General features: G+C 34.4%; 1 protein-coding gene across 3 annotated transcripts in view; it reads left to right on the forward strand.

Annotated features, from left to right (window-relative positions):
- Nucleotides 1-14854, forward strand: part of PTPRK (protein tyrosine phosphatase receptor type K) — a 732727-nt gene that overhangs the window by 559122 nt on the left and 158751 nt on the right. For all 3 annotated transcript variants that reach the window (XM_036768513.1, XM_036768511.1, XM_036768512.1), the window contains exons 9-11: nucleotides 4621-4730; nucleotides 6843-7044; nucleotides 10162-10267. In XM_036768513.1, the coding sequence (XP_036624408.1) occupies nucleotides 4621-4730; nucleotides 6843-7044; nucleotides 10162-10267 (418 nt within the window). The remainder of the gene's footprint in view (nucleotides 1-4620; nucleotides 4731-6842; nucleotides 7045-10161; nucleotides 10268-14854) is intronic.

Consider the following 14854-nt stretch of genomic DNA (forward strand, 5'->3'; position numbering starts at 1 on the left):
GGCAGATTGATTTCCCTGTATTGTGACAGTGTAAACATTAATCAAAGTTTCTTATAGCTTTTGATGTCCAAATGAAAACCTATCAATCTATTACTGAAATCTAGACAATTATACCCCAGGGAGATGGTAAAGGCAAATACAGTTCAATCAGTTTCAAATGAACTGATTCATCTTTATTATTTGAGCTAATTCCTGATTGTAGCAACAATGAAAATATTTTCATTATCTACCACACTCATGATATATTTAGAACTAATTGCTTTGAAAATTCTCCTGTGCGAAGAGAAAAAGATAGTTGTTTAAAAATCAAAAGATGAGAGAAGATGAGGCTGGGGAGCTGGAGAATAACCTTGTGAGGTTTGTAAATACAATTTAGGTCCTGGGATTAGTGAGAATGGATCCTCTCCCCACTGCCCCCTAGTGGTTGCATTATTTGAATTCTAACTACATATTTCCACTGGCCTAGAAGTAATGATCTTGTTTTACAGAATTAGAGCTTCTAATAGTGAATTCAAATACATGAATGCAGCTACTTATGGGTTAGCACTAATCTGCTCTTTACTGGGCTTTCACCTGAATCTGCTTGAGTTCTATCAACATCCAAAGTAGACATTGAATTACCTAAGCCCCAATAGGCATTTTTTAAACAAGTTATTGGCAGTATTGCTTTACAAGTGTATCATGTGGTCTTTGTTGGAAAGAAAAAATGCTTAGAATCTGTAATTTTATAGCCAGTTTTGAGTTTTATGCTTCTTTGGTTGATCACCATGTAGCCATTATATGACCCGTTTTTATTGCATCCTGTGTTCTTTTGCCCCTCTCCTCCCAGTATATCCCAAATAACATTAATAATACCCGTGCTGTTTTATGCATATTACAGTAAATTTCTGGGTACCTATGTATAAATAGGTTAGTAATAAAAATGAATTCTTGTGGGTCTTAAAGTAGGTTCTAAATTAGGCAAAGCTATGACTTTCCTATTTCCCCTCCGCTCCAGGAAATTCATATGTAAATTGAAATACCATTAACTATATTATTAATTTTAATCTTAGTCCTTTAGAGTTTGCTTTTGCTGTTTTTATTATGCAGTTATTGCTGCATGATTTTGTCATGGCAACAACTTAAAACATACTCCCTTTTTGTATTGTAAGATTTAACCAAAAAATGCAAATTTCGACAGTTTTATAATATAAGACTATTTTCATCTTTTCCCCATTTGAGCTACATTTTCAATATACAATACAAGATCCTTCTTAATGTTCTTTTTGGGGATGGGAGTAGGTGAGAGAAAACAAATCATAATCTATTGTTTAAAGATCAATGGATGGTGGCAATCTGATTAAGTCACTGTACCAAATTATTGCTTCCTTACATGCATGGTGGAAGAATAAATTATCAGCCATATAATAAAAAAGATATGATTTGACAAAAAAGAATTCTGGGGATATCCATAAATCACACAAGCCACACTAGAATGATTTCCCACCAGAACCCTTAGGTAGAATTTATATTTAATTTATTGGATACTTTTTTTCCTAGTACAAGGCTAGAACTTTTTTGTATGAAGGTTTTGGTGTCATTTTTTATTGTAGAAGTCATAAAAATTAATAATATGAGTTAGCTCAGAAAAAAAAAACCTGTTATGGGGGACTTGGGTAGAGGGTTGTTATACATATGTTGTGAAAACCATTTATGATGATTATAGTTTAAAGACTCCATTATGCTCTCTTATTGTAGCTGCCCTCTATATCATTGGTCTTCATGAATCTTCCGTTCCCCCCCAACTCTGTAGTATAATCATTTTCAGGAGTTTTCTCTATTTGCCTAAATTAATTGAAATAATACTGAAGGGAATTATTAAAGTCATATTAGCACACGACCATAAAGTAATAAGTCAAACTTCTGGCTCTCCATTGAAAGGAAGAGATGATGTGGAGATATACAATGATGTCCCATGGCAACCTATTTGTTGCCATGGTGACAGCCATTTACCAACTTCATGCTACATTTAGCCAAACCACAGGTATACAGAGAAATTGGCAGCTTTCTCAAGATGATCCCCCCTTCAAAGGGAGAAAACTGCAGAATAGCATCTCTCTTAGTGCTGCCAAACTGCTTTTATGTAGTTTACCCTCCAGCTTAGTCACTTCCATGGCCTAGTTGCAAGTTGTATAAAGCATTCTTTTCACTCCAGATTCCCCAGGAGAATTAGGCCAACTTCTGGAAGCAGCTTGTTTTCTCCTCTCCATGTCCATCTCAGTGACCGCCCTGAGCTAAATACAGGATGACCATTGGGGGCTAGAACAATTCATGGAACTTTTTGAAGTGAACTTTATTTGCTGAACATTGAAACTTAAGAGAATGGATAGAAAAGGCACATCCCATTTTAACTGCTGTTGCTTGCCTATTCTTAAAATCCAGAATGCTACATACTGACTTTAAAATGCCCCTACATATCCCTACCATGCCCACTTCCTTTTTAAAGTTGTTAGCAAAATCTGTGTTGACTGAACTTAATAAGTGCAGTTCTCTGATAAGATATGTCCTCATTGATTGGGGTCTGTAAGACAGACAGGATAAATGGAGGAATCTTTCTCCCTTAATTAAACTAGTAAACGTGCTTGTTTTGACAAGAAGAGAAACAACAGACACTCCTTTAGAAAACAAAGCCCTGCCTACAATAGTATCAACAAATGCCACAAAACACACAGAGGGGTTGTCATGGCCTATCAGTCTCTATGTGTTACATAATCTGTGTCAATACAGTGAAGCAAAACAGCCTTGGATGCATTTAGTTAACTTCTCCCCAAGTCTTCCACTGACAGATGGATGAACAGTTCTTACGAAGTTTAGTGTTGGCGTCTCAGCTGTTTACTGTGGGCTTCTTTGCCTTCATGAATTTATTATTAATGTGCCAAATTATGTTGCCTGTCCCAGAGGTCATGTCATCATTCATGGTCTCCTTGTAGATTGAATTGAATCTCACTGTTGTGACAGACTGTTCGCTTTGCCTTGATGCTGCTAGCCACGGTGCAAAGCATTTCCTTTGATGTAGTGATTTTTAATTTATTTCTCTCCTCACGAAATTGCAGTATACTTTGAAAATGCATTCCCTGAAAATGTCATGTGTGAAGTTCATTAGAACATTAGATTAAGGAAAAATATTAATTAAAAATATGCAAGCAGATATTTAGGTTGGCTTTAAAAGGGAAAAAAACTTTAAAAACTGAAGTATGAGGCACATGTTTTAAAAGTATTATATTTCTTCTACTTGTTTTTTCCCTAACTTTTCAAAAGCAACACCTAGCTCTCTAGGTGAATTTATGTTTAAAAGTATAAACTACAAGAGAATCAAAATAGGATATACTATAAATGGAAGTTCCCTAGGCCTTCCAAACTGCTGCTGTTGTGATTATCAGTTATTATGAACTATTCTCAGCATAAACAGGGTTTGGGGTGAAGCTTCAAACCCTGTTACACCTGGGGATACTTCATAATTGATTATGCTGATTAAAAAAATAACAACCAAAAAGAAAACCCAGCTCCTGCTGTTTTAACTTCCCTTGGCTGTTAGCTTTGAAAAATGTTTTTCATTTGAAAGGTTAAAGCAGCACCAGCTGAAGCTCTTCACCATTAACAATCCATTTTTATGAATTTGTGTTTATTGGGGTTTTATTTGTTTAGAGAAAAGTATTTGAGACAATGCCAAACTGAGTAGTAATGGATGACATGGTGGAATCTACTTGGTTTGGCTTTCAGTTTCTCTGGATCTAAACAGTTTTTATTAATCATAGTTAATTATTTTATGAACTGTGTTTGCTAAGGCTCATTGGTCTGTCATAGTGTTCACAAAATTCTATCTGAAAATTACAGTCTTGTTCTTGAAACAAATGTATTAATATTATCTAAGAGGATTAATGAAGTTAGACCAGATTACATACTTTCATCTCAAAGCACTTCATTTCCATTCAATATAGATTTATTGAGTGCCTATGGTATACCATGCTCTCTACTCAAAATTGAATTTAATCTGTTCATAACTCTAAGAAATAACATCGCTTTTGGAAAATTCTTGTATTCCAAGTATGTACTGCAGTGAATGTACCTTAGTTAGTTCTCTATTTGCAAACATGAACCCAGTGTCATTAGATAAATTTATGGCTTTTTAAATTTAAGAAGTCTTCAAGCTGGCCATGGCAGTATTTCTATATAATCTCTGCTAGTGGAGACGTTGAAGCTATTGGATCATTTTAGCTTGAGTTCTAATTCACAATGGGGCTAAAGCCTATTAGATGTCTGCCATAGTTCAACACCAATATGGTGAGCTCCTGGATCAGGAGGTCACCAGGCTACCTATGCTCAAGTCAAAACTTCCCTGCCAGTCGGTTGTAGAATCCTGTCCATGAGAGGTTTCTGCTCAGGCTAGGTAGTCTCTAATATACACAGATTAGCTATAGATAGAAGTTATATAGATAAACAATTCATGTATACATGCCATATACATATTTACAAATAAACATCTAATTAGTTGATCTAACATATCTGATTTAAATCTTTCTGTGTGTGTGTGTACATATACATACATATATTTGTTTCTAACAAAACCCATCTTGTTTGTAGTGCCTGGTCCAGTTCCAGTCAAGTCTCTTAAAGGAACCTCATTTGAAAACAAGATCTTCCTGAATTGGAAAGAACCTTTGGATCCAAATGGAATTATCACTCAATATGAGGTATTGATGAAAATGTTCATTTTAATGTGCATAAACATATTGGAAGGGAGATAAAACAGAGTAGGAAAAGAGGGAAGTAAAATTTAGGAAAGAACAATATTAATCATTATTAGTTAAGTGTGGTTTGTAAATTTTTTTTTATTGTGTAAATAGTGGAAAGATTGCTAGATTTGGAATCAGAACTTCCTGGGTTTGCATCCTTGCTCTGCTGCTTCCTATCTATGTGATCATGAAAGGTAGAAAGGGCAAGGAGGGAAGGGAATAAGCATTTATATGATGCCTACTAAGTGCCCGGCACTGGGCAAAGCACTTATACATATTATCCCATTTGATCCTCCAAACAACCTTTAGTTCTCTTTTTATCTCCATTTTACTGCTCTGGAAACCAAGGCAAGTAGAAGTTAAGTCACTTGCCCAGGATCACACAGCTACTAAGTGTTTGAGGCTGGTTTTGAATTCAGGTCTCCCTAATTCCTGGCATGGTGCTCTCTCCACCATGCCTACTAGTTGCCTCATGGGCATGTCATTTCCATTCTGTGACCCTCAGTAGCCTCATCAACATATGAAGATGTTGGAATAGATTATCTATAAAGCCCTTTGCATTTTTATATATTTGATCCTATAAATAATGTTTCCCTGATACTGAGTATTGAAACTACCATGAAACAGTATATAGAATTTTCAAAACCCTAATCTAAATGTGTAACCTTTTTTTTTCCTTGGCAGGGGTGGGTGGTGGCAATGTCAATCAGTCTTCTTCATGGTTATGTATAATAAATGATAGAATTCACAAATATACAGAACACTAATTTTCAGTCTTATAATATTAATGGATAGCTGTCCTAAGTTCTGATTTAATAGAGACCTGGGAATTTCACTTGCCAAGTAATACAAGAATAGTAAAAGGTCAATATAAATCTGACTCTTGGAGTTTTAAGCTGACTGGTTATTTCTTTGAGGCTCTCTGCTCATGAGTCCAAGAATGGGATAAACCGGATATTAAAATACACACATTTTCAGAATTTTTGTCTATTTCCTCCTTTTCCTAAATGAGAAGTTACTAAAGAATCAAGTCAAAAAGCATTGATGTATATATAAGGATATCTGTTCCTACTTAGATTTGATTAAAGCTTACAAATACTTAAATTTCCAGTGGCTACAGAATGAGGCAAGTGCATCATTGAAGTGGGAATCATGAAGGTATTCCAAGCAAGTTGTGATTATATTATCATACCTTGAATACTATTTGCATAAAAATGTGTTGTTTGACTTGGGAAAATGAGATAACAAAGGAGATTTCTGTATCTATAGCCACAAAATTCTAAACATGATTCTATGTGCATGCCAAAAAAGAGAAGGAAAGGAAGTTAAATGAAGTAGATTGAAAAAATAACCCAGCAAGTAAATGGTTTTATTTAGGAATGGATTATTTAGCATTCATTCACTCAGTTAAAACCAGAAAGCATTTATTAAATGGCTACCACATGCCAGGCATTGTATTAGCCTCTGGGGAATACAAAGACAGAAATGAAACAGTTCTTGCTTGCCATCAGGGAGTTTGCATTCTACTAAAGAGATATATTCACAAGTTAATTACACAAAGGCTGTAAACAAAATAAATATATAGTGGGCATCCTACCGACTCGGGAAGTGAGGAAAGACCTCTTCAAAAAGATGGTGCATGAACTGAAGATTGAATGAAGTTAGAGGGCCCAAAGTGGAGAGGTGAAGACCACAGCCTATGCAGGAGGCACAGATATTGGAGAAGAAATAATATGTACGTGGAAGAATATGGTGTCGCCTTTGATGGGAATGTAGAGAGTGTGACCAGAAAAATGTTTTATCAGCCAGAACGACATACTTAAGCCAGATGATTGTGGGCCTAAAATGACAATGGAGTTTACATTTGACCCTAGAAGGAGTAGCAAGCCACTGAGGGTTCTTGAGCAGTGGAGTGACATGTTTGGATTTGAACATTTAGAATATCATTTGGGCAGTTGGATGAAGGATTGATTAGAGAAGGAAGAGAGTTGATACTGTGAGATAAGTTAGGACCAATTAGCTAGAATAGAGAGAAACAGCTAATGGGACATATATTTCTTTAACAAACAGGTCAGCTATAACAGCATTAGGTCATTTGATCCTGCTGTTCCTGTGGCTGGACCTCCTCAGACTGTGACAAATTTATGGAACAGTACGCATCATGTATTTTTGCATCTCCACCCTGGGACAACCTACCAGTTCTTCATCAGAGCCAGTACGGTCAAAGGCTTTGGGCCAGCTATAGCAATCAACGTTACAACCAACATCTCAGGTATTCAAATAAATGATATGGAAATATGATTCTTTGTCTTTTTGGTTTGTACTAGTGTCTTCTGGGGGAACATCCATGCATTTCTTTTTAAAGATAGCCTTTGACAATCCATCTTGATACATTTAAGCATGGTTTAAAATCACTTAAGATAATTTCAGATCAAATAATTACATAGTTACACTGGCCTACCTTCACATTAAATAAGAACTACACACTATTAATTTTAAAATTATTTTTCCTTTTATTTTATCTCTTAAAAGAATTACGAAATTCATCACAGATACCTATTTTAGACTTCATAATACCTTGGAGAAATTGGTAAATATGTCACTAGCTCTTCAAATGGAATAAAATTTTCCCTGAAAACTAATTCCCATCACTTGGAATAAATTCATAAGGATGGAGATGTCTTGCTCTTATCACAAATAATATCTTCTTGTCTATCTGTCTTACATTTTCAGTTTCCTGGGATATAGTTCATTTTAAATAAGCACATTTTCTGCTCATAGGTGCAAGCACATACACGCACAAATATAGGGAAAAAGATGAAACATAGGAAGATCTTATTAATAAACTACCCTTTGTATAAAGATCATATGAGGTACCTAAAAATGATGTTACACAACATAAATTATTGTTTTCTTCTTTCAAAACCATTTGTCAATATTCATTGAACTATGAGTGAAAAGATACTCTCTTGTGCTATCAATTACGCTCACATACAAATTTATTTTATTTTATATACAACTATTATAAATATAAAGTTACTGATAGGACTATTCACTCAGTGTATTAAAATGCTAATTTTATACTATATCATATTGGAGCTATTTCCTCATAGTCAAGACTCTGTGTATTGATACACATTTAAATAGAAATATAGACATAGATATGTATGTGAATTCACATCTCACCCCTTTCCCAAAACAAAAAATTCATAGATCTCACTTATACTTTATCTGGATTAATCAAAATCAGAGGTTTCTGTTCTTTTTCTTTGAGAATACCAGTAAAATGAATTTTCATTATAAAATCTTTGCATCTAATACATTTGTTCCTGTGCAAGCTGTAGTGGTCAGAAACAGTATTTATCACTACTCTTTGTTGAGATATTATGAAAGTTCAAAGAACAATTTGACTTATAACTCTTGGTCAAACTGACCATTGTCTTCCATCTACATAGCCAAGTGATGGCAGTTAAATATAACAGTGTACTTATATTTCTGTCTGTCTCATTGCCAGGTATATAGATCACTATTGCCAAAAGATATTATTAAACTTTGTCAAAATTGACTTAAAAAACCAAAACCTCTAGCCGTCATTGTACTTTTTCCTCTCTGAGACATTTATTCTCTCCACTAGAATTATTCATGTTGATATTAGCAAAATGTGAAAACCAGTTCAGCATATCAGAGATTTCTGTGCATATATGTATTAATAAAAACTTAAAGAAGATCCGATGTAGTTTTCAGTGTTTTATAAGATCCTTGTGGTATTCTCTTCTACTCCTTCCAATTTTCCTGTTAAAATGAATTTATTTCACTGAATATAAAAAAATCACTTTTGTCAGTATCTCAAATATTAGTTCCTCTGACCTGTTCAGATAAAAATTATCAGAATTCAAGTCACTTTTTAAAACATATTTTAGCAGTACCATTACATAACCATATAATTCATGATTAGAAGTCCTTTCTGTTGACCAAAATTTATTCCTTTAGAATGAAGGAAGGAAGCAATGACTTTTTAGAAGTTTTGTAGGGAGTTTGTTAAAATTAATTTTTTTTTAATTTCAGTTCAACAAACATTTACTAAGTACTTGTGATTTTCATCCCATTTAGGAAATATATTACTGTACATTTCTTCCTAGCATTTATATTAAACATACTGATATAGCAGTTTATATTGGTATATTTTATCTATATAGTATATCAGAGTTGTTGAAAAGTAAAAATTATCATCCATTGAATCATTTTGTATTATTTAGTTCAATCATGTCAAACTCAAATAGAAGTAGCTGCCAACAAACTACATGAAGATCCCGGTGAACTGCATGTTAACTTAGAAAACCATATAGTAATGTTATCTATGTTCTGTTGTATCTCCATTTATTTTGTTATATATCTCCCAAACATTTTAGTTTAGTTTTAACCTTAAGAATGTTGCAGTCCACTGTGTTTGACACCTTTGACCTCAATCATTATTCGTCACTGGGTAGCCATACCTCGTGGCAGTTATTGCCACAAATACATACCACATACTATCCAACAATCACTTCTGCCTCTGATAAGTTGTTTCTTGCCCAGAGGAGCACATTGGACCATGATTCCTCCTTCCCGTTCATCTCTTATTCACTAACTGAATTTCTTCTCCTGCTTCAACCAACTTCATTGACTTTAGATAATGAAAAAGTTCCTCATAAAAGTATTAGGCACTTCTGATTTATATAAGACCCAATGATTGGCTGAATACAAGCTATTTTTCCTTTTTTTTTCCTTAATCAAACCTAGTCATAATGGTTCATGTGCCTAGAAACAGTCATAATATAAATGCTCAACATGAGAAAGTTCTTTTTACATACACCTGTGATATAATGGAAGAAGACAACATTGAAAACCTAGTGGTTTAGATTCTAGTCCTTGGCTCTGTAATTAACTGTTGGTGTCACCTTGAGCAAAACATTTGACTTTTCTGGAGCTTAGGCTCTAGATCCACAAAGTAAGAAGTTTTCATTATGTAATGTCTAAGAGTCCCTTCCAGCACAATAGCTCAGTGACTTTCCTTGATAATATTTCATGATTATTTATTAAGTGTCATAAATTGAGTCTTATTTGTATAAGCAAGCTTCCCTCAATTTTCTTTCCATTTCATGGTTTCCATTCAGTCTCTTTCATTTAAAATCAACAACAAAATATTCATTGCCAACACATTCAAATGATGGCAAATACCTATAGATTTGTAGCAATTAGTGTTGTTTGCTTTCTCCTAATGAACGTTTTTGGTAATTAAACATTGCATTGATTTTCATTTCCTTTGGAATTCAACATTGTTTACACTCAAACAGTGACAAAACTGTGTTACTTGATCAAAGCCTCTTTTTCTCCCTTTCCCTTTAATCAGCTCCCACCTTACCTGATTATGAAGGAATTGATGCATCCCTCAATGAAACTGCCACCACTATAACAGTGTTATTGAGACCTGCACAGGCTAAAGGTGCACCTATCAGGTAAGAGGAAGAAGAAGGATATCAGAAGCAGCAGCCAAAAAGAGTTTATAGTTTAGTCATTTAACAGCTAATAAAATAATTCATTTCTAAGTGATATTCATTTGACATTACTGTGAGAAGGTTTGTTTTTCTTGGCTATACAAAGCCTACACACAGACCTGTATTTGAAAGTAAATTCTAAGGGGATTCTTAGATATTCGGGACCTGAATTATCCTCCTGTCTGTTGTTTGATTTAGATTGTTGGTCTTTTCTTTTTATTTTTTTTCCCCTTAGTACCATTTCATTTTGCTTCCTCTCTTGGTATCTATGGAATATGAGGTTTGAAGGTATTTGTCAGAAAGAAGATTGGAAAATAACTCTTTTCCAATGCAGTAAATCAGCTATTATGTAGTGAATTTCATATGTATGATTGAAAAATTGGAAGCTGAGGAAATAGAAGTAGAATAATAGCATTGAATACAAACTATCTGACCTTTTTCTTCCTGGAGTACCTGTTACTGGAAATTGTGTTGGAGCTATTAAATTTTGTTTAGTATGCCCCCGTACCATATGAAATATCCTATTTTGCCTTACCATTCAGAAATATTTTCTCTCACCTCTACCCAATGATAAAAAAAAAATTGAGTCTTCTTAATTTCAAGGAATAATTCACATCTTCTTTCTCCCAGCCCTCTCCTCCTCAACATAACAAAGGTTTATTTGTAACTGTCTAAATGTACATGAGTTAGCACTCATGTTCAAACTTGTAATAAAATCTAATTTTATACACAGGCACAAATATAGAGTTATGAAAATTAAAATATTCCTAGTGTCGGAATAAGGTACCAAGATGATTTTGTATTATTTATTACAATTTAGTGCTTCCTTAGCATTTATAAAATCTATTATTTTACTTACACAAAAATAATATTTAAAGACATGTAATAATTGATCATTTAAATGTATATTGTCTTCCATTTGGTATCATGATTATGTTCATGTCTTAATCTAGCTTTATTAGAAAACTTCTTGAGGTCAATGACTGAGTCTGGTTTTATCTTTCTGTATCTCTAGTGTCTAGTTGATAGTAAATGCTTAACACTTTGTTGACTAAGTTCAAAGAAAAATTTTAAATTGTTTAGTCATTATTTCTGAGGTATGCGGTGGTTGACACGCAGTGAACATAGATAATATCTTAATGCCTCTTTTAAAAACAGGATGCTGTTCGCAGTTTTAAAAAACGAGAAGGATAATAACTGAAAGTCCATTACACTGTCTGTTTTTAGTAAGTAGCATAGTTCAGGGTCTTATATACTTTCTGTTTGGCACAGAGCAACCAACAGGACATTAGTAATCAACAAAAGTACATTTACACAACAAGAAGACAAAAATTATTGAACTATGAGCAAGTGATAGAATATTTTATAAGATAACCTTACTCTCATAAAAAGAAGGTCCTTCAACTACCAGCTTCGTTCTACTTTGTCCGGGTCCAGCTAGTCACGCTTAAGACAGCTGACTAGTGAACTGATGAAAAGCATTTGTTGAGCTTTTATTGTTTGTTAAGCATAGTTGTAAGAGATCAGGATATAAAAACAAAAGCAAGACCATTCCAGCCATTTACACTGAGGGACAGTGAGGCTATTCATGTAAAGGGAGTGGTGGGAAACCACAGGAATGTTGAGGGTGGTCTCTGGGAAATCTGTTCTCAAATCTCAATTCTAATACCTTCCCTATGTTAATGATTTCCTATTTATCCTTGCTTTGTTTATATTTGTTTGCATGTTGTCTCCCCAATTCTATCATAAGTTTCTTAGGGGGCAGGGGCTATATTTTGTCCTTCTTTGTATACATAAAGAATATCACATTGCCTAAAATATATTTAATAAATTTTTATGGATTTTCTGATTAATTTTTACTGATTAATTTATTTGACATACTGTGTCTCAAATTAATGACAGCATTGATTTGATCCTAATCCTAGAGCTCTCTCTGGGTGGTTCCTACCTAATGGCAGTTAAGATAATAAAGAGTTGTATCTAGACCTGTGAAGCATTTTCTGAGATGTGGGAAAGTTTAGATAGTGGATCAAATAAATTTGTCTGACTAACCAATCAGGATGGCAAGGCCTCTGGGAAGCATTACAATCCAAACCATTTAAAGTTATTCTTCAAATTAAATTATTAAAGAAAAATTGCCCTTTTTTCATTAAACCAAAAATAACCACTAATATTTCTACAGGTTTTCCTTAGGTCATATTGCTTTTCATTTTAAGATACAGTTTAAACTTTCCCAGGTCTTCTATGGTTCTTCTCTAAATGAAATGCTAGCAAAATACTCAACTTAGGGCCAAAATCATGCCTGTAAAATAAATTCAAAAATTCCAGTGATGCTGATAATCAGTCACGTGCCCTATGATCTTAAGTAGGACTTCTTAATTTGAGAGAATACTTCTGGGTGATATATAGTTACTTTAGCTTATGCCTCTTCAGATAGTGATCATGACCTCCTTACACCACCTGTGTATGTGGGATTTAGCATTTTTTACTTGATAAGGACTTTGACTTCTCTGTGTACTTATAAGTTGTAATGTGGAAGACTTCAGCTGATTTTCTGTAACTACATTTATGAAATTGTCTGAAAGTTTTAAATGAGAGAGAATGTACTGATAGCTCTATTTGCTTTGGACTTTTGATTATGTGCCCTGTGTTGGTCTCTGGAATCATCTTGGCATTCAACTATAGCATAATTCAGGGTATTGCTCTTGATTCACTTTCATATACTTACTTGAGATATCAACTTTCAGCTGCTGAAGTCAACAAGGAAGCTGTTGCCTAAATGAAAATCAATTTGTTTTATATCTATTGCAAAAAGTGATAGATATGCTTGCTTTACCCCTGACTTAACTGAGGCTCAACAAGATTATATGTTATCCAAAGTCATGTATGTAGTAGCAGTCCAGCTCCTGGATAGGATTTAGAGTGAGACAGAACCATTAAAATCATCTGGTGTAGCTTAGTCTAGACGAGGAAACTCAGAGCAAGCAAACAATCATTCAGTGTTTATTAAAAGCCTACTGAGTGCTAAGCCCAAGGGCAGCTAGTTGGTGCAGTAGATAGAGTACTGGGCCTGTAGTCAAGAAAACCTGAGTTCAAATCTAGTCCAATACTTACTAGCTATGTGACCCTGGGCAAGCCACTTAACCCTGTTTGCCTCAGTTTCCTCATCTGTAAAATGATCTGGAGAGGGAAATGGCAAACCACTCCAATATCTTTGCCAAGAAAATCCAAAATGGGTTCATGAAGGGTCAGACGTGACTGAAATGACTGAACAAGCGCTAAATCCTGGGGATACAAAAAGAGGCAAAAAAATAGTCCCTGCCTACAATCTAATGGGACAGGGCAAGCAGAGCAGATATTCATACCCAGCTCTTTTACATCCCACTAATTCTAATACTCTTTGTACAATATACACTGATGGATTTTCCATTGAACTTGGATGTATCAATTTGTATTGTTTTGTTTCTTAATCAAAAAAACTCTCAAAAAGCTGTTATTTCTTATGGGTATGAATTCAGAGTATGGAGGTAAATTGATAAGATATAAAGGTTCCAGATCCTTGAAATTCAATAGTTTGCAGAGTAGTTGATTCTACTGTAGATCCATTTTCACTCACAAGGAACAGAGAATCATAGACTCATAATTATAGAAAGAACTTAAAGTGCATAGTAACCAAATCAATAGTAATATTTCTTCTGGAAAGAACATATCACTTGACTGCTTGATGAATCAACTCACCCCTGTCCAAATCCTCCTGGGTTACCTTTCCCTATCTGTGTTGTTTACTTGCAACTTAGAAAGTAACTTGCCTGAGTGCAGGGACATTATTTATTTGTATCCCTAGTACTTTACATAGTGCTTGTCACGTAGTAAACACAAATATTTTTTAATTAATTAATCCAGTCACTTATTCATCATATAATCCTACTTCATTTTATCAACTAAGCAAAACAGAACAGAACAGAACAACTAAGAAATTGGCTTCTACTAGAAAGGACTCATGAGCAACTGATTTCTTGTCGTGTATGCATAATACTGTGATACTGGAAGAGAGGACTTAAATCTACTTCCTTATGAGCTGAAATTACTTGGTTTCATTCACTAATTCATGAATCAGAATACAGACTACCTTGGATCTTCCAAATTAGCTAATTCTTCTCATGTCTTCACATAAGAATTGAATGGAGGTCTCTCCACTCCATATCCACACTGACTGTCTCCTAGACAGTTGCATCCTCCTAAACCATGCTTTTTCCTCATTTGTACCCAGCACCAGCTTTTGATCCGCATTTTCCATTTGAAACTCTATGTTTCCTTAAAGCCTTTCCCAGTACATTCACATGATACATCTAAAAGTATTTGTATTTATAATGTAATATTACTGCTGAACATGATACCATCTTTACACAAAGCCAAGTTGGGATTGGTCTCTTCCTAGGGGGAGGCCCCATTTCAGATTTTTCTTCTATTTCTTCTGTTTCTAACACAGTTACCTATTTTAATCTCTCAATATTTCATGCTGTTTTCAGAACCAAAAATATGTATCAC

Source organism: Trichosurus vulpecula, chromosome 7 (genome assembly GCF_011100635.1).
Source record: "Trichosurus vulpecula isolate mTriVul1 chromosome 7, mTriVul1.pri, whole genome shotgun sequence".
Taxonomy (NCBI): domain Eukaryota; kingdom Metazoa; phylum Chordata; class Mammalia; order Diprotodontia; family Phalangeridae; genus Trichosurus; species Trichosurus vulpecula.